This window comes from Acomys minous, assembly GCF_964271855.1.
Source record: "Acomys minous genome assembly, chromosome: 5".
Classification (NCBI taxonomy): Eukaryota; Metazoa; Chordata; class Mammalia; order Rodentia; family Muridae; genus Acomys; species Acomys minous.
In genome coordinates this window covers 81798423-81814967 of record NC_140494.1, presented here as the reverse complement: position 1 = coordinate 81814967, position 16545 = coordinate 81798423, and the positions used below count along the sequence as shown (strand labels likewise).

The 16545-nt window shown below is 39.5% G+C and overlaps 2 protein-coding genes across 2 annotated transcripts in view; one reads left to right on the top strand and one right to left on the bottom strand.

The window, feature by feature from the left end:
* MBD3L1 (methyl-CpG binding domain protein 3 like 1) overlaps positions 1–16545 on the bottom strand; it is a 240052-nt gene that overhangs the window by 201490 nt on the left and 22017 nt on the right. The window lies entirely within an intron of this gene.
* MUC16 (mucin 16, cell surface associated) overlaps positions 1–16545 on the top strand; it is a 168871-nt gene that overhangs the window by 145163 nt on the left and 7163 nt on the right. The window contains exons 77-83 of the mRNA XM_084783450.1: positions 23–195; positions 912–947; positions 7734–7864; positions 8817–8884; positions 9900–10048; positions 11398–11561; positions 11862–11929. Coding sequence (XP_084639576.1) covers positions 23–195; positions 912–947; positions 7734–7864; positions 8817–8884; positions 9900–10048; positions 11398–11561; positions 11862–11929 — 789 coding nt within the window. The remainder of the gene's footprint in view (positions 1–22; positions 196–911; positions 948–7733; positions 7865–8816; positions 8885–9899; positions 10049–11397; positions 11562–11861; positions 11930–16545) is intronic.

Below are 16545 nucleotides of genomic sequence, written 5' to 3'. Positions count from 1 at the left end.
CTTTATATCTCTTTCTCTTCAGGCCTAAGAAGAATGGAAAAACCACTGGGGTAAATGTTATCTGCTCCTATTACCATAGCCCTGAACATCCTGAGCTTGACATTCAGGAGCTATATGCAAAGCTGAGCCAGTTGACCCAAGGAGTCACCCAGCTGGGCAACTACATCCTGGACCAGAACAGTCTCTATGTCAATGGTGAGTGGTCTATGGTTTGCTGTGGAGTGTTTCTAGGTATCCTTTAACTTTTTCTATACTTGCCAAAGTTACTGGTGGAGTCTGTCTAATTTTAGTGTTTCCAAGTCCTTGGCATTTCTTCAAAGAATAAAAAAAATCACATACAAATAATTAAGCAACAAGAGCTTTAGTTCAAAACCAAAGCAAAATATTCAGACCTGCCATACTGCCAGAAAGCAACAGGCTGAAGTTCAATTTGCTCAAGAGCCTTGAGTCTCTTTCTCAAGGCTTCTTTCCATGGGTCCTGGAGGAGGACGAATTATTTGATAGGGGCGGGTTGCATCCAACTTTCTGTTTTGACCATTATGTGTAGATTGTCTAAACCTTTGCTTGTAGTGGCTGTACTTTTTATTGGTGCACTTTATTTTAATCATATTCATGTCCGCTCATGCATAGACATAAAGTGGTAAGTACAGGATTTTCCATAAAAGTAGACTCATGTACCTAAAACCAATTCGGTCTATATTAGTACACCTCCTGTAGCTCAAACATATGCTTGCCCACAAAAGGGTAATTAACAGATATTGGCTAGTAAGCTAGTAAAAAGTTGTGGTGGTTGAGTAATTTATTGCATCATCTAGAAAGAAATATGATCATAGCATGACAAACGTGGGATCCCAGGTTGCTAAGCTATTTGCACAAATGCCTCACACATACCTCTCCTTCCTATCTTGCAGGTTACACTTACCAGACTGCAGGGACTTCCCCCACTGGTAAGTGACCTAATCCCAACCCTCCATCTACTGTCTTCAGAGGGGAAACAACAGTCCCTTCCTTATCTCTAGCCATTCAGGAGGGAAGGAACTAGAAACACAAGCTGAGATATCATTTCAATAAAACAAGCTGTGAATCACCTCTGTTTCAGTGGCAGGAATCATAGCATGATTACTAAATATTAATTGTATAGCTAGAGTTCATTTTATGCACTTTTAGTCCTCAATATTTGGAAAGATGAGACAGGAAGATTACTTGGGCCCATGAGTTTAAGGCCATCTTGAAAACCAGCAAGATATTATTTTTTTCATTAATTAATTTATTTAATCACTTTATAGCCTGGACACAGCCTACTTTCCTCTCTTCTCCTAGTCCCATCCTCACACCATCCACCCATTTGTCCATCCCTTTCTGCTTAGAGAAGTGGAGGCCCCACCAAGGGTTCCAACCTAACCTGGCACATGACGTCACAACAACACAAACTGCATTCTCTCCCACTGAGGCCAGACAAGGCATCCCAGCTAGGGGAAAGGGATCAAATAGCAGGGAACTGAGTTAGAAACATCTCCTGTTCTGATTGTTAGGGGACACACATGGCAACCAAGATACACATATGCTACATATGTGTAGGGGGGTCTAGGTCCAGCCCATGCGTGCTCTTTCTCTCTGCTTAGTGGTTTAATCTCTGTGATCCCCCATGGTCCCAGGTTAGTTTACTCTATGGATCTTCTTGTGGTGTCCTTTGACTCCTCCAGCTCCCTCTGTCCTTCTTACTACTCTTCCACAAAACTCTCAAGAGCTCAGCCTTTTGTTTGGCTGTGGATCTCTGCATCTGTTTCTACCAGCTTCTGGATAAACCCTCTCAGAAGACAGTTATGCTAGGTACCTGTCTGTAAGCATCTTTATATATATTGTGTTAGTGTGTAGATAGAATGAAATTATACAATTCAGATGCTTTTTTAAGAATACTGGGTCTTTATCTCATGGACTAGGAAAGCCATCTTCAAGAGTCGTTCCTGAAAATAGTTACTGAAAAGGAAAAACAGGACAAGACAGAAATGACAGGAAGAAAAATTTAAATCTCCTCTTAGAATTAGGCCCAGTAACTAATACTTATAATCCCAGTACTCAGGAGCCTGAAACAGGGAGATTGTCAGTAGTACAAAGCCAGTTTGCACTGCATAGTAAGTTTCAGGCCAACTTAGGAGCCAGTGTAAAACTTTGTCTTGGTAATGCAAGACCAAATAAAATATCCTCTATCAAAAATAGTTTACGTGTATATTAATAAGAAAGGAGAAAGAAAAATGGAGAGAGGGTGGGATATAAGAAAATAAAAATGAATGCGAGCATACATATTCATGCATGCATGGAAATGCCTGACTGAAACCACTTTCTTTGTACAATGTAGCTATGCTAAAATATCAATAACAATACATATTAACTATATCCAACATACTTCAGAATATGTTTAGAACTTTGTCTTAACAAATCCTTTTTATATTTAAAGTATTTTCTTTTTTTTTTTTAATTATTTTTTTTATTATTAATTTATTCTTGTTACATCTCAATGGTTATCCCATCCCTTGTATCCTCCCATTCTTCCCTCCCTCCCATTTTCCCCTTATTCCCCTCCCCTATGACAGTTCCTGAGGGGGATTACCTCCCCCTCTATATGATCATAGGGTATCAAGTCTCTTCTTGGTAACCTGCTGTCCTTCCTCTGAGTGCCATCAGGTCTCCCCATCCAGGGGACATGGTCAGAGGTGAGGCACCAGAGTGTGTGAGAACGTAATATCCCACTCTCCACTTTACTGTGGAGAGTGTTCTGTCCATTGTCTAGATCTGGGTAGGGGTTTAAGGTTTACCACCTGTATTGTCCTTGTCTGGTGCCTAGTTTGAGTGGGACCCCTGTGCCCAAATCTGCCTAACATAATGTTCTACTTGTAGGCTCCTAGGACCCTCTGGGTCCTTCTACTTTGCCTTTCTCTCATGAATCTCACATCTAGAGTCCCACTAGAATGTCCTCTCCTCTGTCTCTGTTTCCTGGTAAGTGAAGGCTTTCGTGGGACATGCCCGTTGGGCTAATATGCAGATATAAGTGAATATATACCATTTGAGTCTTTCTGCTTCTGAGTTAACTCACTCATTATGATCATTTCTAGCTCAATCCATTTATCCACAAATTTTGGGAATTCCTTGTTTTTAATAGCTGAATAGTATTCCATAGTGTATATGTACCACAGTTTCTTTATCCATTCTTCTACTGAGGGACACTTAGGCTGTTTCCATGTTCTGGCTATTATGAATAGGGCTGCTATGAACATGGTTGAGCAAATTTTCTTGCTGTGTGCTGGAGCATCTTCTGGAAAAGATCTTCACCAACCCCACATCTGACAAAGGTCTAATATCCAAAATATATAAAGAACTCAAGAAATTAAATACCACCAAACCAAATAACCCAATCGAGAAATGGGGCATGGAACTAAACAGAGAATTCTCAACAGAGGAATATCAAATGGCTGAGAAACACTTAAAGAAATGCTCAACCTCCTTAATCATCAGGGAAATGCAAATCAAAACAACGCTGAGATTCCATCTTACACCCATCAGAATGGCTAAGATCAAAAATTCAAGCGACACCACATGCTGGCGAGGATGTGGGGAGAGAAGAACACTCCTTCATTGCTGGTGGGAATGCAAACTAGTACAACCACTTTGGAAATCTATCTGGTGCTATCTCAGAAAAATGGGAATAGGGCTTCCTCAGGACCCAGCTATAAAGTATTTTCTTTAAAAAATTAAAAGAAATATATATGTGTGCATTTTTTTCACTTTACATCCTGGTCATAGACCCATCCCTCTTCTCCTCCCAGTCCCATCCTCCTTCTTTCATCCCCCTCTTCCCTCTGTTATTCCTCATAAAAGGGAACTAAAAAAACAAAAGAAATTAAAGATATCCTAGAATTCACTGAAAATAAAGGTACAATATACCCAAAATCATGGGACACAATGAAAGCTGTGCTAAGGTGAAAGTTTGTAGCCCTAAGTGCCTTCATAGTGAAAATGGAGAGATCCCATACTAGCAACTTAACAGCACACCTAGAACAAAAATAAGCAGACATACCCAAGAGTAGCAGACCACTGGACATAATCAAACTCAGGGATGAAATAAAAAAAAAATAGAAACAAATATAATAATTCAAAGAACCAATGAAATCAGGAGCTTGTTCTTTGAGAAAATCAACAAGTTTGACAAAACCTTAGCTAAACTTAACTCAAAGGCAGAGGGTGACAAACACCTTCAGCAAAGTAGCTAGATACAAAACAACCAAAAGGAAATTCAGTAGCCCTTCTTTATACAAATAACAAACAGGCTGACAAAGAAATTAGGGAAACCACATCCTTCACAATAGCCACAAAAACCTAAAAATAAAGTATCTTGATGTAACACTAACAAAGCAAGTGAAAAACTTGTATAAAAAACCTTTAAGTTTTTGAAGAAAGACATTGAAGAAGATATCAGAAGATGGAACGACTTCCTATGTTCATGGATAGGTAGGATTAACATGGTAAAAATGACCATCTTACCAAAAGCAATCTACAGATTCAATGGAATTCCCATCAAATTGCCAACACAATTCTGTACAGTACTTGAAAAAACAATTCTAAACTTCATATAGAAAAACAAAAAAGAAATGCAAGTATCTAAGACAATCCTATACAATAAAAGATCTTTTGAAGAAATCTCCATCCCTGATCTCAAGCTCTACTATAGAGCAACAGTAATAAAAACTGAATAGTACTGGCATAGAAATAGACATGTTGATTAATGGAATGGAATTGAAGAGCCATAAATAAACCCACACACCTATGGACACTTGATTTTTGACAAAGAAGCCAAAACTATAAAATTGAAAAAAGTTAGTATCTTCAATAAATGGTGCTGGTATATTTGAATGTCTATGTCTACATGTAGAAAAATATAAACAGGCCCTTACTTATCACCCTGCACAAAACTAAAGTCCAAGTGGATTAAGTATCTCAAAATAAAACTAGTCACACTAAATCTGTTAGAAGAAAAAATGGAGAAGAATCTTGAGCTCATTGGCACAAGAGACAACTTTCTGAACAGAACACCAACAGCTCAGGCTCTAAGATCAACAATTAATAAATGGGACCTCATGAAACTGAAAAGCTTCTCTAAGGCAGAGGACACTATCAATGAAATGACAGCCTACAGACTGGGAAAATCTTCACCAACCCTACATCTGACAAAAGGCTAATATCCAAAATAATAAACAAAATATATAGAGAACTTGACAAAGTAAATACTACCAAACCAAATAATCCAATTTTTAAAAATGGGGTACAGAACTAAACAGGGAATTCCCAACAAAGAAATACTGAATGCCCAGAAATACTTAACAAAGTGTTCAACCTCCCTAATCATCAGGGAAATGCAGATCAGAGTAGTTAAGATAAAAAACTCAAGTGACAGCACATGTTGGCAAGGTATGTGATGAAAGGAGAATACTTCTCTGTTGCTGGAGGGAGTGAAAACATGTACAATCTCTTTAGAAAGCAATCTGGTGCTTTCTCAGAAAATTAGGAATAGCTCTAAAACAAGACCCAGCTATACCACTCCCAGGAGTATACCCAAAATGTGCTCCACCATACAACATGGACACTTGCTTATTTGTGTTCATAGCAGCTTCCTTGGTAATAGCCACAATCTGGAAGCAACCTAGATGACACTCAACCAAAGAATGGATAAAGAAACTGTGGTACATTTACACAATGGAATACTCTGCTATTAAAAACAAGGAAATCTTGAAATTTGTAGGCAAATGGACAGAGCTAGAAACAATTATCCTGAGTATGGTAACCCAGACCCAGAAAGAGACTCATGGTATATACTCACTTATAAGTGAATATTAGCCACACGGTACAGGATAAAAGACATAGACCTAGAGAAGTTAAATAACAAGAAGGACCTTAGGGGAAATACTTAATTCTCATTCAGAAGGGAAAATTGAATACACATTATAGAGTTTGAAGAGAAGGACAGGACAGACCTTACCACAGAGGTCCTATGAAAGACTCCACCCAGTGAGGGATTGAAGCAGATGCTGAGACTCACAGCCAACCTTCAGTGTGGAGCTCAGGGAGTCTTATGGAAGAGTTGGAAGATAGAAGGGCCCGGAGGAGACAAGAACTCCACAAGGAGACAAATAGAGCCAACAATTCTGGGTGAGAGGCAGGGGGTGGGGGTGGTGGCTGCAGAGACTGATGGACCAACCAAGGACTATGCATGGTGAGGATCTAGACTCTCTGCTCAGATGTAGTAGATAGGCAGCACAGTCTCCTTCTGGGTCCCAAACTATGGGGAGTAGGGGCTACTTCTGATATGAACTCTGTGCCCACTCATTGAACACCTCCCCCTGGCAGGTTGGCCTTGCCAGGCCACAGTGGAAAAAGATGCAGGCAGTCCAGATGAGACTTCGCAGGCTGAGGTTAGGTAATAGGGGAGGAGGGCTCATACTGTCTCTCTAGAGGAGGGAGAGTGGGGATGAAGAAGGGAGGATAGGACTGGAAAGTGACCAGGGAGAGGGCTACAATCGGCATGTAAAGTGAGTCCATAAATTTTTTAAAAGTCCTATAACCCCTAAGGGAAATAAATAAATAAATAAATAATAAATAAATAAACTATTTTCCACTTTCTGAAATGTACAGTTCAATGTCATTTCTGCAGTCACTCCTGTATAACAATGCCAGAGTTTCTTGTCCTCATATAGCTGGAACTAAAGACTAGTATCAACCTTTCTTTATCCTCCTCCCTTGTCCAAGCCTGGAGTCATCACCATTCTATTTTCAATGTCTATTATATCACCTCTAGACTGCAACTATTTGTGAGAATTGTGAGAAGTATTCTAAAGTTGGCACCAATGAGAATCTATTCTTATTTTATGGTGTTATCCATTTATCAGTTGGACATTTCTACTGAGAAACCATGTCTTTGGTTCATCAGCTCCTATCTTACACACACACACACACACACACACACACACACACACACACACACACACACAATATTATTTTATTCATTGTCTCTATAAGTCTGATTTTTTCCTATTCAGAATGGTTTTGAAAATTGTATATAATTATACAAAATTATCCAGTTATGACTGAGATAATATGATTTATATATTTCCCTCTAACTTATTTCACATGTTATAATAGCCTCCAAGATTATTCATGATGAACTTTAATTCAAGATCCAAGGTCTGACCCATGTGCTCCTTGAGGAAAGAAACATAGATTCTACCATGGGGGATTCTATGTGTCAGTGAGTCTAACAGGAGCAGCAGTGTGTTGTAGGAGTTCAGAGAAATGGTAAGACGAGGAAGGATTCCGGGAAGGGCATCTGATATGGCAGAAGTATACATAGTACTGTGACAAGACAATGAACAAGATAGGTGTGTACACTTTCCTCAGTTTTTATCATGTTGGGCTGCTGAAGCATAAAGTGGAGTTTTGTGGCCAAAGAAAGTGGAAGAACATGCCAAAAATAGAGCCTGAGGAAACAAAAAGAGAACTATCTGACAAACATGAAGCTCTGTAAAATTCTAGTTTCCCCCTACTCTGGAGTAACTGCACTTGTGAGGTGTCTATAGCCCTAGCATGCGTTCTTACTTTAGGTTCATTATCAAAGCAGGAAAAGGTTTTCTACGCAACTCCAGTCCTGTACAAAGAACTTAGGGTCTTTTCTTCTTCTGTTACTGTAGGCTACGTGCCCAAGAATGTAACCACAGAGGGCGAGTACCAGCTAAGCTTCCACATTATCAACTGGAACCTGAACAACACAGACCCAACATCTTCAGAGTATATCACTATAAAGAGGAACATTGAAGAACAGGTGAAATCGCTTTCTAATCTCTCATCTCTCCCTGCCCGGATTACCCCTATCATTACTCTGTCTGACTTAAATCTACCAAGTAATCATTTCAACATTTCAATTTCGCCAATGCATTACCACTGCTCTAGTGTTTTCAAAGGGGCCAGTGTAACTGTGTTGTCTGTTTACCAGGCACACAAATGGAGGCTTATACAGGAATACTATGAGGATGGACGAGATGGCTCAGAGGGTTAAAAACCTTCCGGGGAAAACCTAATGCCCTGGGCTTAATTCCTAGAACATATCGTAGGGCTGAAGAGAAGAAGTGCACAAAGATGTATCTGACCTCCAGATGTACACAAAATAATAATAAATAAAGATTTCAAAGGGGGCATTATGTTAGCTTTCTGTTGTTATGAAAAATACCTGAAATAAACAGCTTAGCAAAGGAAGGTTTGGCTTCAACTGATTGTTGCAGAGTTACCAATGTGGGCTCATTCATCTATTTCTTTGGGCCTGAAGTGAGGAGTGTGTGTAAGACAGATATACTCCCACATGACAGCCAGAACCTAAAGAAAAAAAGAGGAAGAATCTGGGACAAGGCCTCAACTTTCAGCAGCATACTTCCAGTGAATTATTTCCTCCAAGTAGACCTCTTCCATTACAGTTTTCACTACTTCCCAATAGTTCATTTAATTACAACCCCTTGTGATCCAATCACTTCCTGTAAGCTCTATATTGCTGTAGTAGATATTGGGTCTTCAACAAATAAGCCTGCTCAAAGGACATTGCAGATCCAAACCATACCAGCTCTGGGTTACTTGGAGGGATACGGTAAGTTGTGGGGGGGCAGTGCTAGTATTTGAACTGAGGTCTCCTTTGTCTCCAAACTCATACTCATTTATTGTTTCTGGTGATCTCTTCACCCCCATAGGAATTCTCTCTAATCAACCCTCTCTACGATTCCTTCTAGGTCACCACACTCTACACACATAGCGAGCTAGAAGAAGTATTCCAGTCTTGCCTTGTCACCAACTTGACGTAAGTTCTAAAGGTGGAAAACTGACTGATAGGATTTCATAGACTTAACAGTAACAGGACAGCTATGGGAGAAAACTTTTTAACATAGAATTCAAAGTATAAACATGATAGCTATATTTATCCCAGACCAGCCTCCCTATTCAACAGTTGCACACATGATCATCTCATTATATTATTTCATAAGTCTCTATGAGTTGGGTACAATGATCATATGAGAGAATCTGAGCTTTGGATAAATGAATGTCCTAAGGACTATCAACGTAAGATTTAAACACTGGTCTTAGGGAAAGAACAAAGATGTCAATGCTTGAGAAGTGCTGGGCCACTAAATATAGGACTGGCAATACTTCCAAAGATCAGTGCATTTGGTATTTGTTTATTTGTATGTATGTGGTATATGTGAGTGATGCATTCACAAGTGTGCAGGTGTACAAGGATGGGCAAAGGGCAACAAAGAATTTATGATTTCATGATATATCACCTTGAATGTATTCCCTTGAGACAAGACATCTCACAGAACCTGGAGTTAGGCTTGTAGCCAGGAAGACCCAGGAATCCTCCAGTCTGGCCTAGATAATGCTGGGGTTATAGGGCTGTGCACAGTCATGCCCAGGCTTTCTATAAGGGGCTATGGTCTGAACCCAGGTTCTTATGGCTATGCCATAAGTGCTGTTATTCGCAGAGCTATCCCTCCAGCCCCCTCCTCTAAAATTTAATATGGAAATAATTATAGCAACATCTTCTACCATGGTGGAAGTCATTCTTTAAAGATCTTAATACATATCAAGTACTTAATATATGTTGTTATTGCTACTATAATTGTTTCAGCTCATTTCCTAGGAAATATATTTCCTAAAATACAAAACAAAACAAAACAAAAAAACAGTACCCACAGTTTTTGAGGAATCTGTATAACCCTAATTCCTCCTTGTAGATCTGTGAGCCTTTAAAAGTATCAGCTTGAAGCACTGCCAGTATTCATTGCTATCTGACTTCTTGTGTTTTCTGCTCCTAGGTCGGGCTCCATGGTGGTCACTATGAAGGCATTTTTCTCTTCTTATCTGGACCCAAACCTTGTGGAGCAAGTCTTTTTCAATAAGACATTGAACACCTCATCCCACTGGCTGGGTGCCACCTACCTGGTGACAGATCTTCATGTGATAGGTACAAATAGTGGCCCTAGTTTCATAAGTGGAAGCAATAAGGTCAATCAGGTGAAAGAAAATGAGGCTTCTGAGTATTAGTGAAATAGAAATATAAATGAAGCTAAATGGAGGCTCATATTAATGGTTCCTGCCTATGATTCCTCCAAAGGAGGGAGAAAGAAAATATGAAGCAAATACACCTCAGCATTCCATCTTATTTTGTATGTAAAGTATGTGTGTGTTTGTGTGGTGTACATGGTGTGGATGGAGAAGTTGGTATCAGATGTCTTTCTGTATTCTATTCCATCTTATTTTTTGAGAGACTCTATCTGGAGCTCACAGTCCAAACATACAGCGAGGCAGTAAAACCTAAACAGTCTTACTATCTCCTTCTCTCCAGTACTAGGATTGCAGATGCATGTTGTACCTTGATACAATATTAGTATTGTTTTGAGAACCTCATTAATGTATATGATGTATTTTCATGATATTCGCACCTATTCTACCCTCAACTCCTTACATATCCACCTTCATCTCCTACTCCTCCCAATATTCTCTTTTTTTTTTCTTTATAACTCAGGTCTAGTTTGTGGTGCCTATATAGTCATGGATGTGGAGCCACCCACAGTACTGGGTTGGATCACACTCTTAGAAAAAAATGAATTCTCCCTCCCTAGGGAACCTTCAACTGCCAGGCTTCTCTGCTAGAGATGGAGGCTTGTGAGGCCTTCTTCTATGTGTGCTGGGATGTTTACTGCACTGTTCTTGTACAGCTTTTATGAAGATAAACACACTTGTCATCAGTTCATAAGTACAGCAGTACTATAATGTCTAAAAGATGCTGTTTTGCTCCAGTCCTTGCTTATGTCTGGCTCTTTCTAACCCCTATTCCATAATGCTTTCTAAGCCTTTCAGTAGCATTGTGTGTGATATAGATGTCTATTTGTGGATGAACACTCCAGAGAAATGTATTCTCTGCAATTTGATCAGTTGTGAATTTCATTAACTATTGTCATTGCCTACTATGCAAAAGAACATCTTTGTTGAGGTCTGAAAGTGGAATTAATATATAGGTAGAGAAATATGAATTTAGAAGGTAGTTTTATACTATGTAAATTTAGCAGAATAATAGTAGTAGGTCATTACTCCCAGTATTTTTATGTGAGTGTTAAAAATTCAAACTCAGGTCTTCATGCTTGTGCAGTGAGCATATACTGACAGACCTATCTCTTTAGCATTCTACATGTAAAGTGAAATGAGTTGCCTGCCTTCTTAGATGTTCATAAAAATAATTAATAGCCATTTGTTGACAAGCTGTTCATATAGAAGTTTTCGCTTTCTCTCTCCTTCCTTCCATCCCCCGCCTAGACATGAAGACACCCATTCTTCTGTCAACAGAAATACCAACAACTATTTCCAGCTCTCAGCATTTCAACCTGAACTTCACCATCACCAATCTACCCTATTCCCAAGATATAGCCCAACCCGGCACCACCAAACACCAGCAAAACAAAAGAAGCATTGAATATGCGGTGAGAATGGTGTTGCTTGTCCACATCACTCCCAGGCACAAACGGACTATGCACACTGGGTCAAAACAAGTTCCTGAAGGCACATTTTTATTCCCCCTTATAAACTGAAAAGAATACAAAGAGACTCAGTAGCTAACAAAGGGTGCTACAGCAATGCCATACCCTGGAACAAAACATCCTATGCTTGGGCTTGCCTTTGTCAATGAAAGTGTAGTTTGGGAAGTATATGTAGTGACCATCAAATTTCTTTGGTGATGGAAGCTGGGGTTCTCACCTAGGAAACATTGCCCTGTTTTTCAGCTCAACCAGCTTTTCAGAAACAGCAGCATCAAGAGTTACTTTTCAGACTGTCAGGTTTTAGCTTTCAGGTAAGTGCCGATTCCAAATCCAAGTCCCTGAGGACTTATTGGCCTCAAACTCATTAGGAAACTAAATAGGACCTTGAATTTCTGATCCCCCTAATTCTACCTTTGATGTAGGGTGCTATGATTACAGTTGTATACCATCAAATCTGGGATATTATTAACCTGTAGAGTCTCTTTACAGTATAACAATGCAGCCCCAGGAAACAGTCATGGGACAGCATTCCCCTCTGGGGGCCTTATCAAGAATAGCAGCTGCAATGTGGATTCAAATGGAGAAGGGGTTTGGGCAGATGGTTTAGTAGGTAAAATGCTTACCTTGCAAGCATGCACACCTAAGGTTTAGAGCATTAGAACCTAAATAAAACCTGGAATGCCCTCATGTACCTGTTATCTCAGGGCGGGGCAGGAGGAAACTAAAATCATACATTTTCCATAATTTATTGGTTCCTATTTTAAGGAAAACAACACAGGGGATATGAACTTATTGCCTAAAAGCTAGCTTTCTCATAAAGGATGAAATCCATCCATCTAGCTTAGAACTTTAGCTGAGGTTGTGAAGCCTACCAAATATGATGGCGATTGCTAAGAGGGGCCATGAAATCCAGAATGTAGAACTACAGTATAATATATACATAGATTTAAAAAATAGCAATATTCAAACAAGTGAGCTTTTATTTTACTAACCTGGATTTGAACACAAAATATTTGATTTGTGGATGAACAGAATAGTTAAGAACCAACACACGGTGCATGTCTTTAATTCTAGTACTCATTTTCCAGAAGAATTGGGGTTCCGATTTGTGAGTTTAGACTCATTAACAAAACAACTGTTAAAAGAACTAAAAAAGAAACTTGAAAATTATTATTATTATTATTATTATTATTATTATTATTATTATTATTATTATTATTATTATTTTGGACATTGAGAGAAAAACAACAGGGTAGGTAAGGTGTAAATCCTGCTAGGAAGAGGGAGAAGATGAAAAGAAAATCTATACTTTTGGGGTCACTTTAAGCCTTAGAAGTCATCAGTCAGTATAGGAAGTGTGTGTGCCACAGTGGGTGAAGGAAGTCTTCAGAGAAAGAGAAAGAAGGCTCAGACTGCTAGGGAAAAGAAGCTTAACACTTTGGCAGACATTTAAAGAATGCATAGATATAAGTGAGTATATGCCATTTGAGTCTTTCTGCTTCTGGGTTAACTCACTCATTATGATCATTTCTAGCTCAATCCATTTATCCACAAATTTCGGGAATTCCTTGTTTTTAATAGCTGAATAGTATTCCATAGTGTATATGTACCACAGTTTCTTTATCCATTCTTCTATTGAGGGACACTTAGGCTGTTTCCATGTTCTGTCTATTATGAATAAGGCTGCTATGAACATGGTTGAGCAAATTTTCTTGCTGTGTGCTGGAGCATCTTCTGGCTATATTCCAAGGAGTGGAATAGCTGGGTCTTGAGGAAGCCCTATTCCCATTTTTCTGAGATAGCACCAGATAGATTTCCAAAGTGGTTGTACTAGTTTGCATTCCCACCAGCAATGAAGGAGTGTTCCTCTCTCCCCACATCCTTGCCAGCATGTGGTGTCGCTTGAATTTTTGATCTTAGCCATTCTGATGGGTGTAAGATGGAATCTCAGAGTTGTTTTGATTTGCATTTCCCTGATGATTAAGGAGGTTGAGCATTTCTTTAAGTGTTTCTCAGCCATTTGATATTCCTCTGTTGAGAATTCTCTGTTTAGTTCCATGCCCCATTTCTCGATTGGGTTATTTGGTTTGGTGGTATTTAATTTCTTGAGTTCTTTATATATTTTGGATATTAGACCTTTGTCAGATGTGGGGTTGGTGAAGATCTTTTCCCAGTCTGTAGGCTGTCGCTTTGTTCTCTTTACCGTGTCACCTGCCTTACAGAAGCTTCTCAGCCTCATGAGGTCCCATTTATTAATTGTTGACATTAATGCCTGGGCTGTTGGTGTTCTGTTCAGGAAGTTGTCTCCTGTGCCAATATGTTCCAGGCTCTTTCCCATCTGCATATTAGCCCAAGGGGCATGTCCCACGAAAGCCTTCACTTGCCAGGAAACTGAGACAGAGGGGAGGACATTCTAGTGGGACTCTAGATGAGAGAATCATGGGAGAATGGCAAAGTAGAAGGACCCAGAGGGTCCTAGAAGCCTACAAGTAGAACATTATGATAGGCAGATTTGGGCCCAGGGGTCCCGCTCAAACTAAGGCACCAGCCAAGGACAATACAGGCGGTAAACCTTAAGCCCCTACCCAGATCTAGCCAATGGACAGAACACTCTCCACAGTAGAGTGGAGAGTGGGATATTACTTTCTCACATACTCTGGTCCCTCACTTTTGACCATGTCCCCTGGACGAGGAGACCTGGTGGCAATCAGAGGAAGGACAGCAGGTTACCAAGAAGAGACTTGATACCCTATGATCATATAGAGGGGGAGGTAATCCCCCTCAGGAACAGTCATAGGGGAGGGGAATAAGGGGAAATTGGGAGGGAGGGAAGAATGGAAGGATACAAGGGATGGGATAACCATTGAGATGTAACAAGAATAAATTAATAAAGGAGGAAAAAGAAAAAAAGAAAAAAAAGAAAAAAATAAAGAATGCATAGAAAGGTAAAGGGTAATGGCTTTTAAATTAGAACTCAGAAAAGTAGACACTGAGACTCTGTAAGCAACTTCATCAAAACAGGGGATTTTGCTGAGAGAAATACACTATTTTATTATAAGGATAATTATTCCTATCTCCTTAGCATTTCTTCAGATCCTGACCAGGTGATTGAGAGGGAAAGTTGGAGTAAATCTTAGAGAAGATAGTGCTGTATAATATTATTACCTTTGAGGCAGAACAGAATGCCATGGTTCTACCCAAGGTCAGAGGTAGAACTCAGAATCCATTCCCTTGACCAGAAGGCAGTAATTTTGCCTCAAAGGACTTCAACAAAACCTCAATATTACCACCTGTTCACATGAATTTTTAAAATTTTAGGAATATAAACATAATATATTTCTAGTGTTAAGGGAATCAGCCTGTGGAATCCAAAGCTGATTATTAGGGTGGGGCCCATCCTTAATGGCTTCCACACATCCTAATGTCTGTCTGAGTATGGGAGACTGAGGCAGGAGAATCAACAGTTCAAGATGAATGTTGGCTATGCATCGACACTTATCTCAAATACAATGAACCATCATGTGTACTAAAGGTTTCTTTTCTTATCATATTAAACTAAAGTGCTTCCAAGATCTGAGAGTCTCTCAGTTGATAAGATTCTCTAGTAGACAAACACACTTGCCACCAAGAATGATGACATGAGTTTGATCTCCAAGATGCTAATGGTGGAAAAGAAAGAACTGACTCCTAATAGTTGCCCTCCGACCTCCATATGAGCAATGTAGCACATGTGAATACACACATACAAACACAGTACTTAAAAATTAATAATCATAATAAAATGTTTTCCAAAAAGATCTCAGAATCCTACCTGAGGAAAGATCCAGTAACCCATGGTACTGTAGACTCCATGTAATTATCATCCATTGCTGTGTATACTTCTGAAACTAGATTTCCAAGTAACTAAGTTCCTAGATAAATTTAGCTTTCCTTATGTCCTTTTCTGTAATCAAAGTATATGTTTTATTTTTATAAATATCAGCCTGTGACGAAGGGAAGAAAAATGATCTGCAACAGTTTTGTTTTTATCCTTTTTTTTTGTTTTGTTTTTTTGTTTTTTGAGATAGAATTTCTCTGTGATACCCTGGCAGCTCTCCTGAGCTCGCTTTGTAGACCAGGTTGGCCTGGAACTCACAGTGATCCCCCTGACTCTGCCTGCAGAGTGCTGGGATTAAAGGTGTGTGCCACCATGCATGGCTTTGTTTTATCTTTTGAGATGGAGTTTCACATAGCCCAAGCTGGTTTCAACCTCCCCATGTAATTAAAGATAATCTTGAACTCTGACCCTCCTTCCTCTACTTCCAAAATGCAGGAATTAGAAGCCTGAGTCACCATGCATGGGACTTGCTGAATGAGCATCTGCGCAGTGTGAACTAATGATTTGCTAAGTGGTTCTTGTTGGGATTAGGTAGCAGGGCTATGGAACAGATTTACAAATCACAGAATGCAGCAGGTGTACGTGAGAGGTTTTATTAGGGAGTTACAGAGATTATTTCTATGGAGACAAAAAGAGAGGTGTGAGGGAGAATGAGTCCCCTTATAAGGTGACACAGCACATGCACAACATGCACAGAAGAGCACATGTGGCTTAGGGGACCAATGCATCCTGGTGGCTGGTGATGACATGTTCCACTGTACCTGAGTCTCTGAGGTGGCCTCAGAGATTCCTGTTGACCTGTTGTCAAGTCACCTATAGCTGGCCACAGAGATGCCAGATTGCTAACATTCTAAATCTTTACTGTATATCAGCCTCACTCTATGAGCTTTTGAAAATAAAATGTTCATTCCAGGGATCTGACATTGTATTTAATTTATTTGCATTGAAGTCCAAGTAAGGATATGTTTTAAAAAGCTCCTCAGGAAATTTTGTTATAAAGCCAGGGCTTAGAATTTCTCTTTGAAGTAGCAAAAAGAAAGCAAGGAGATA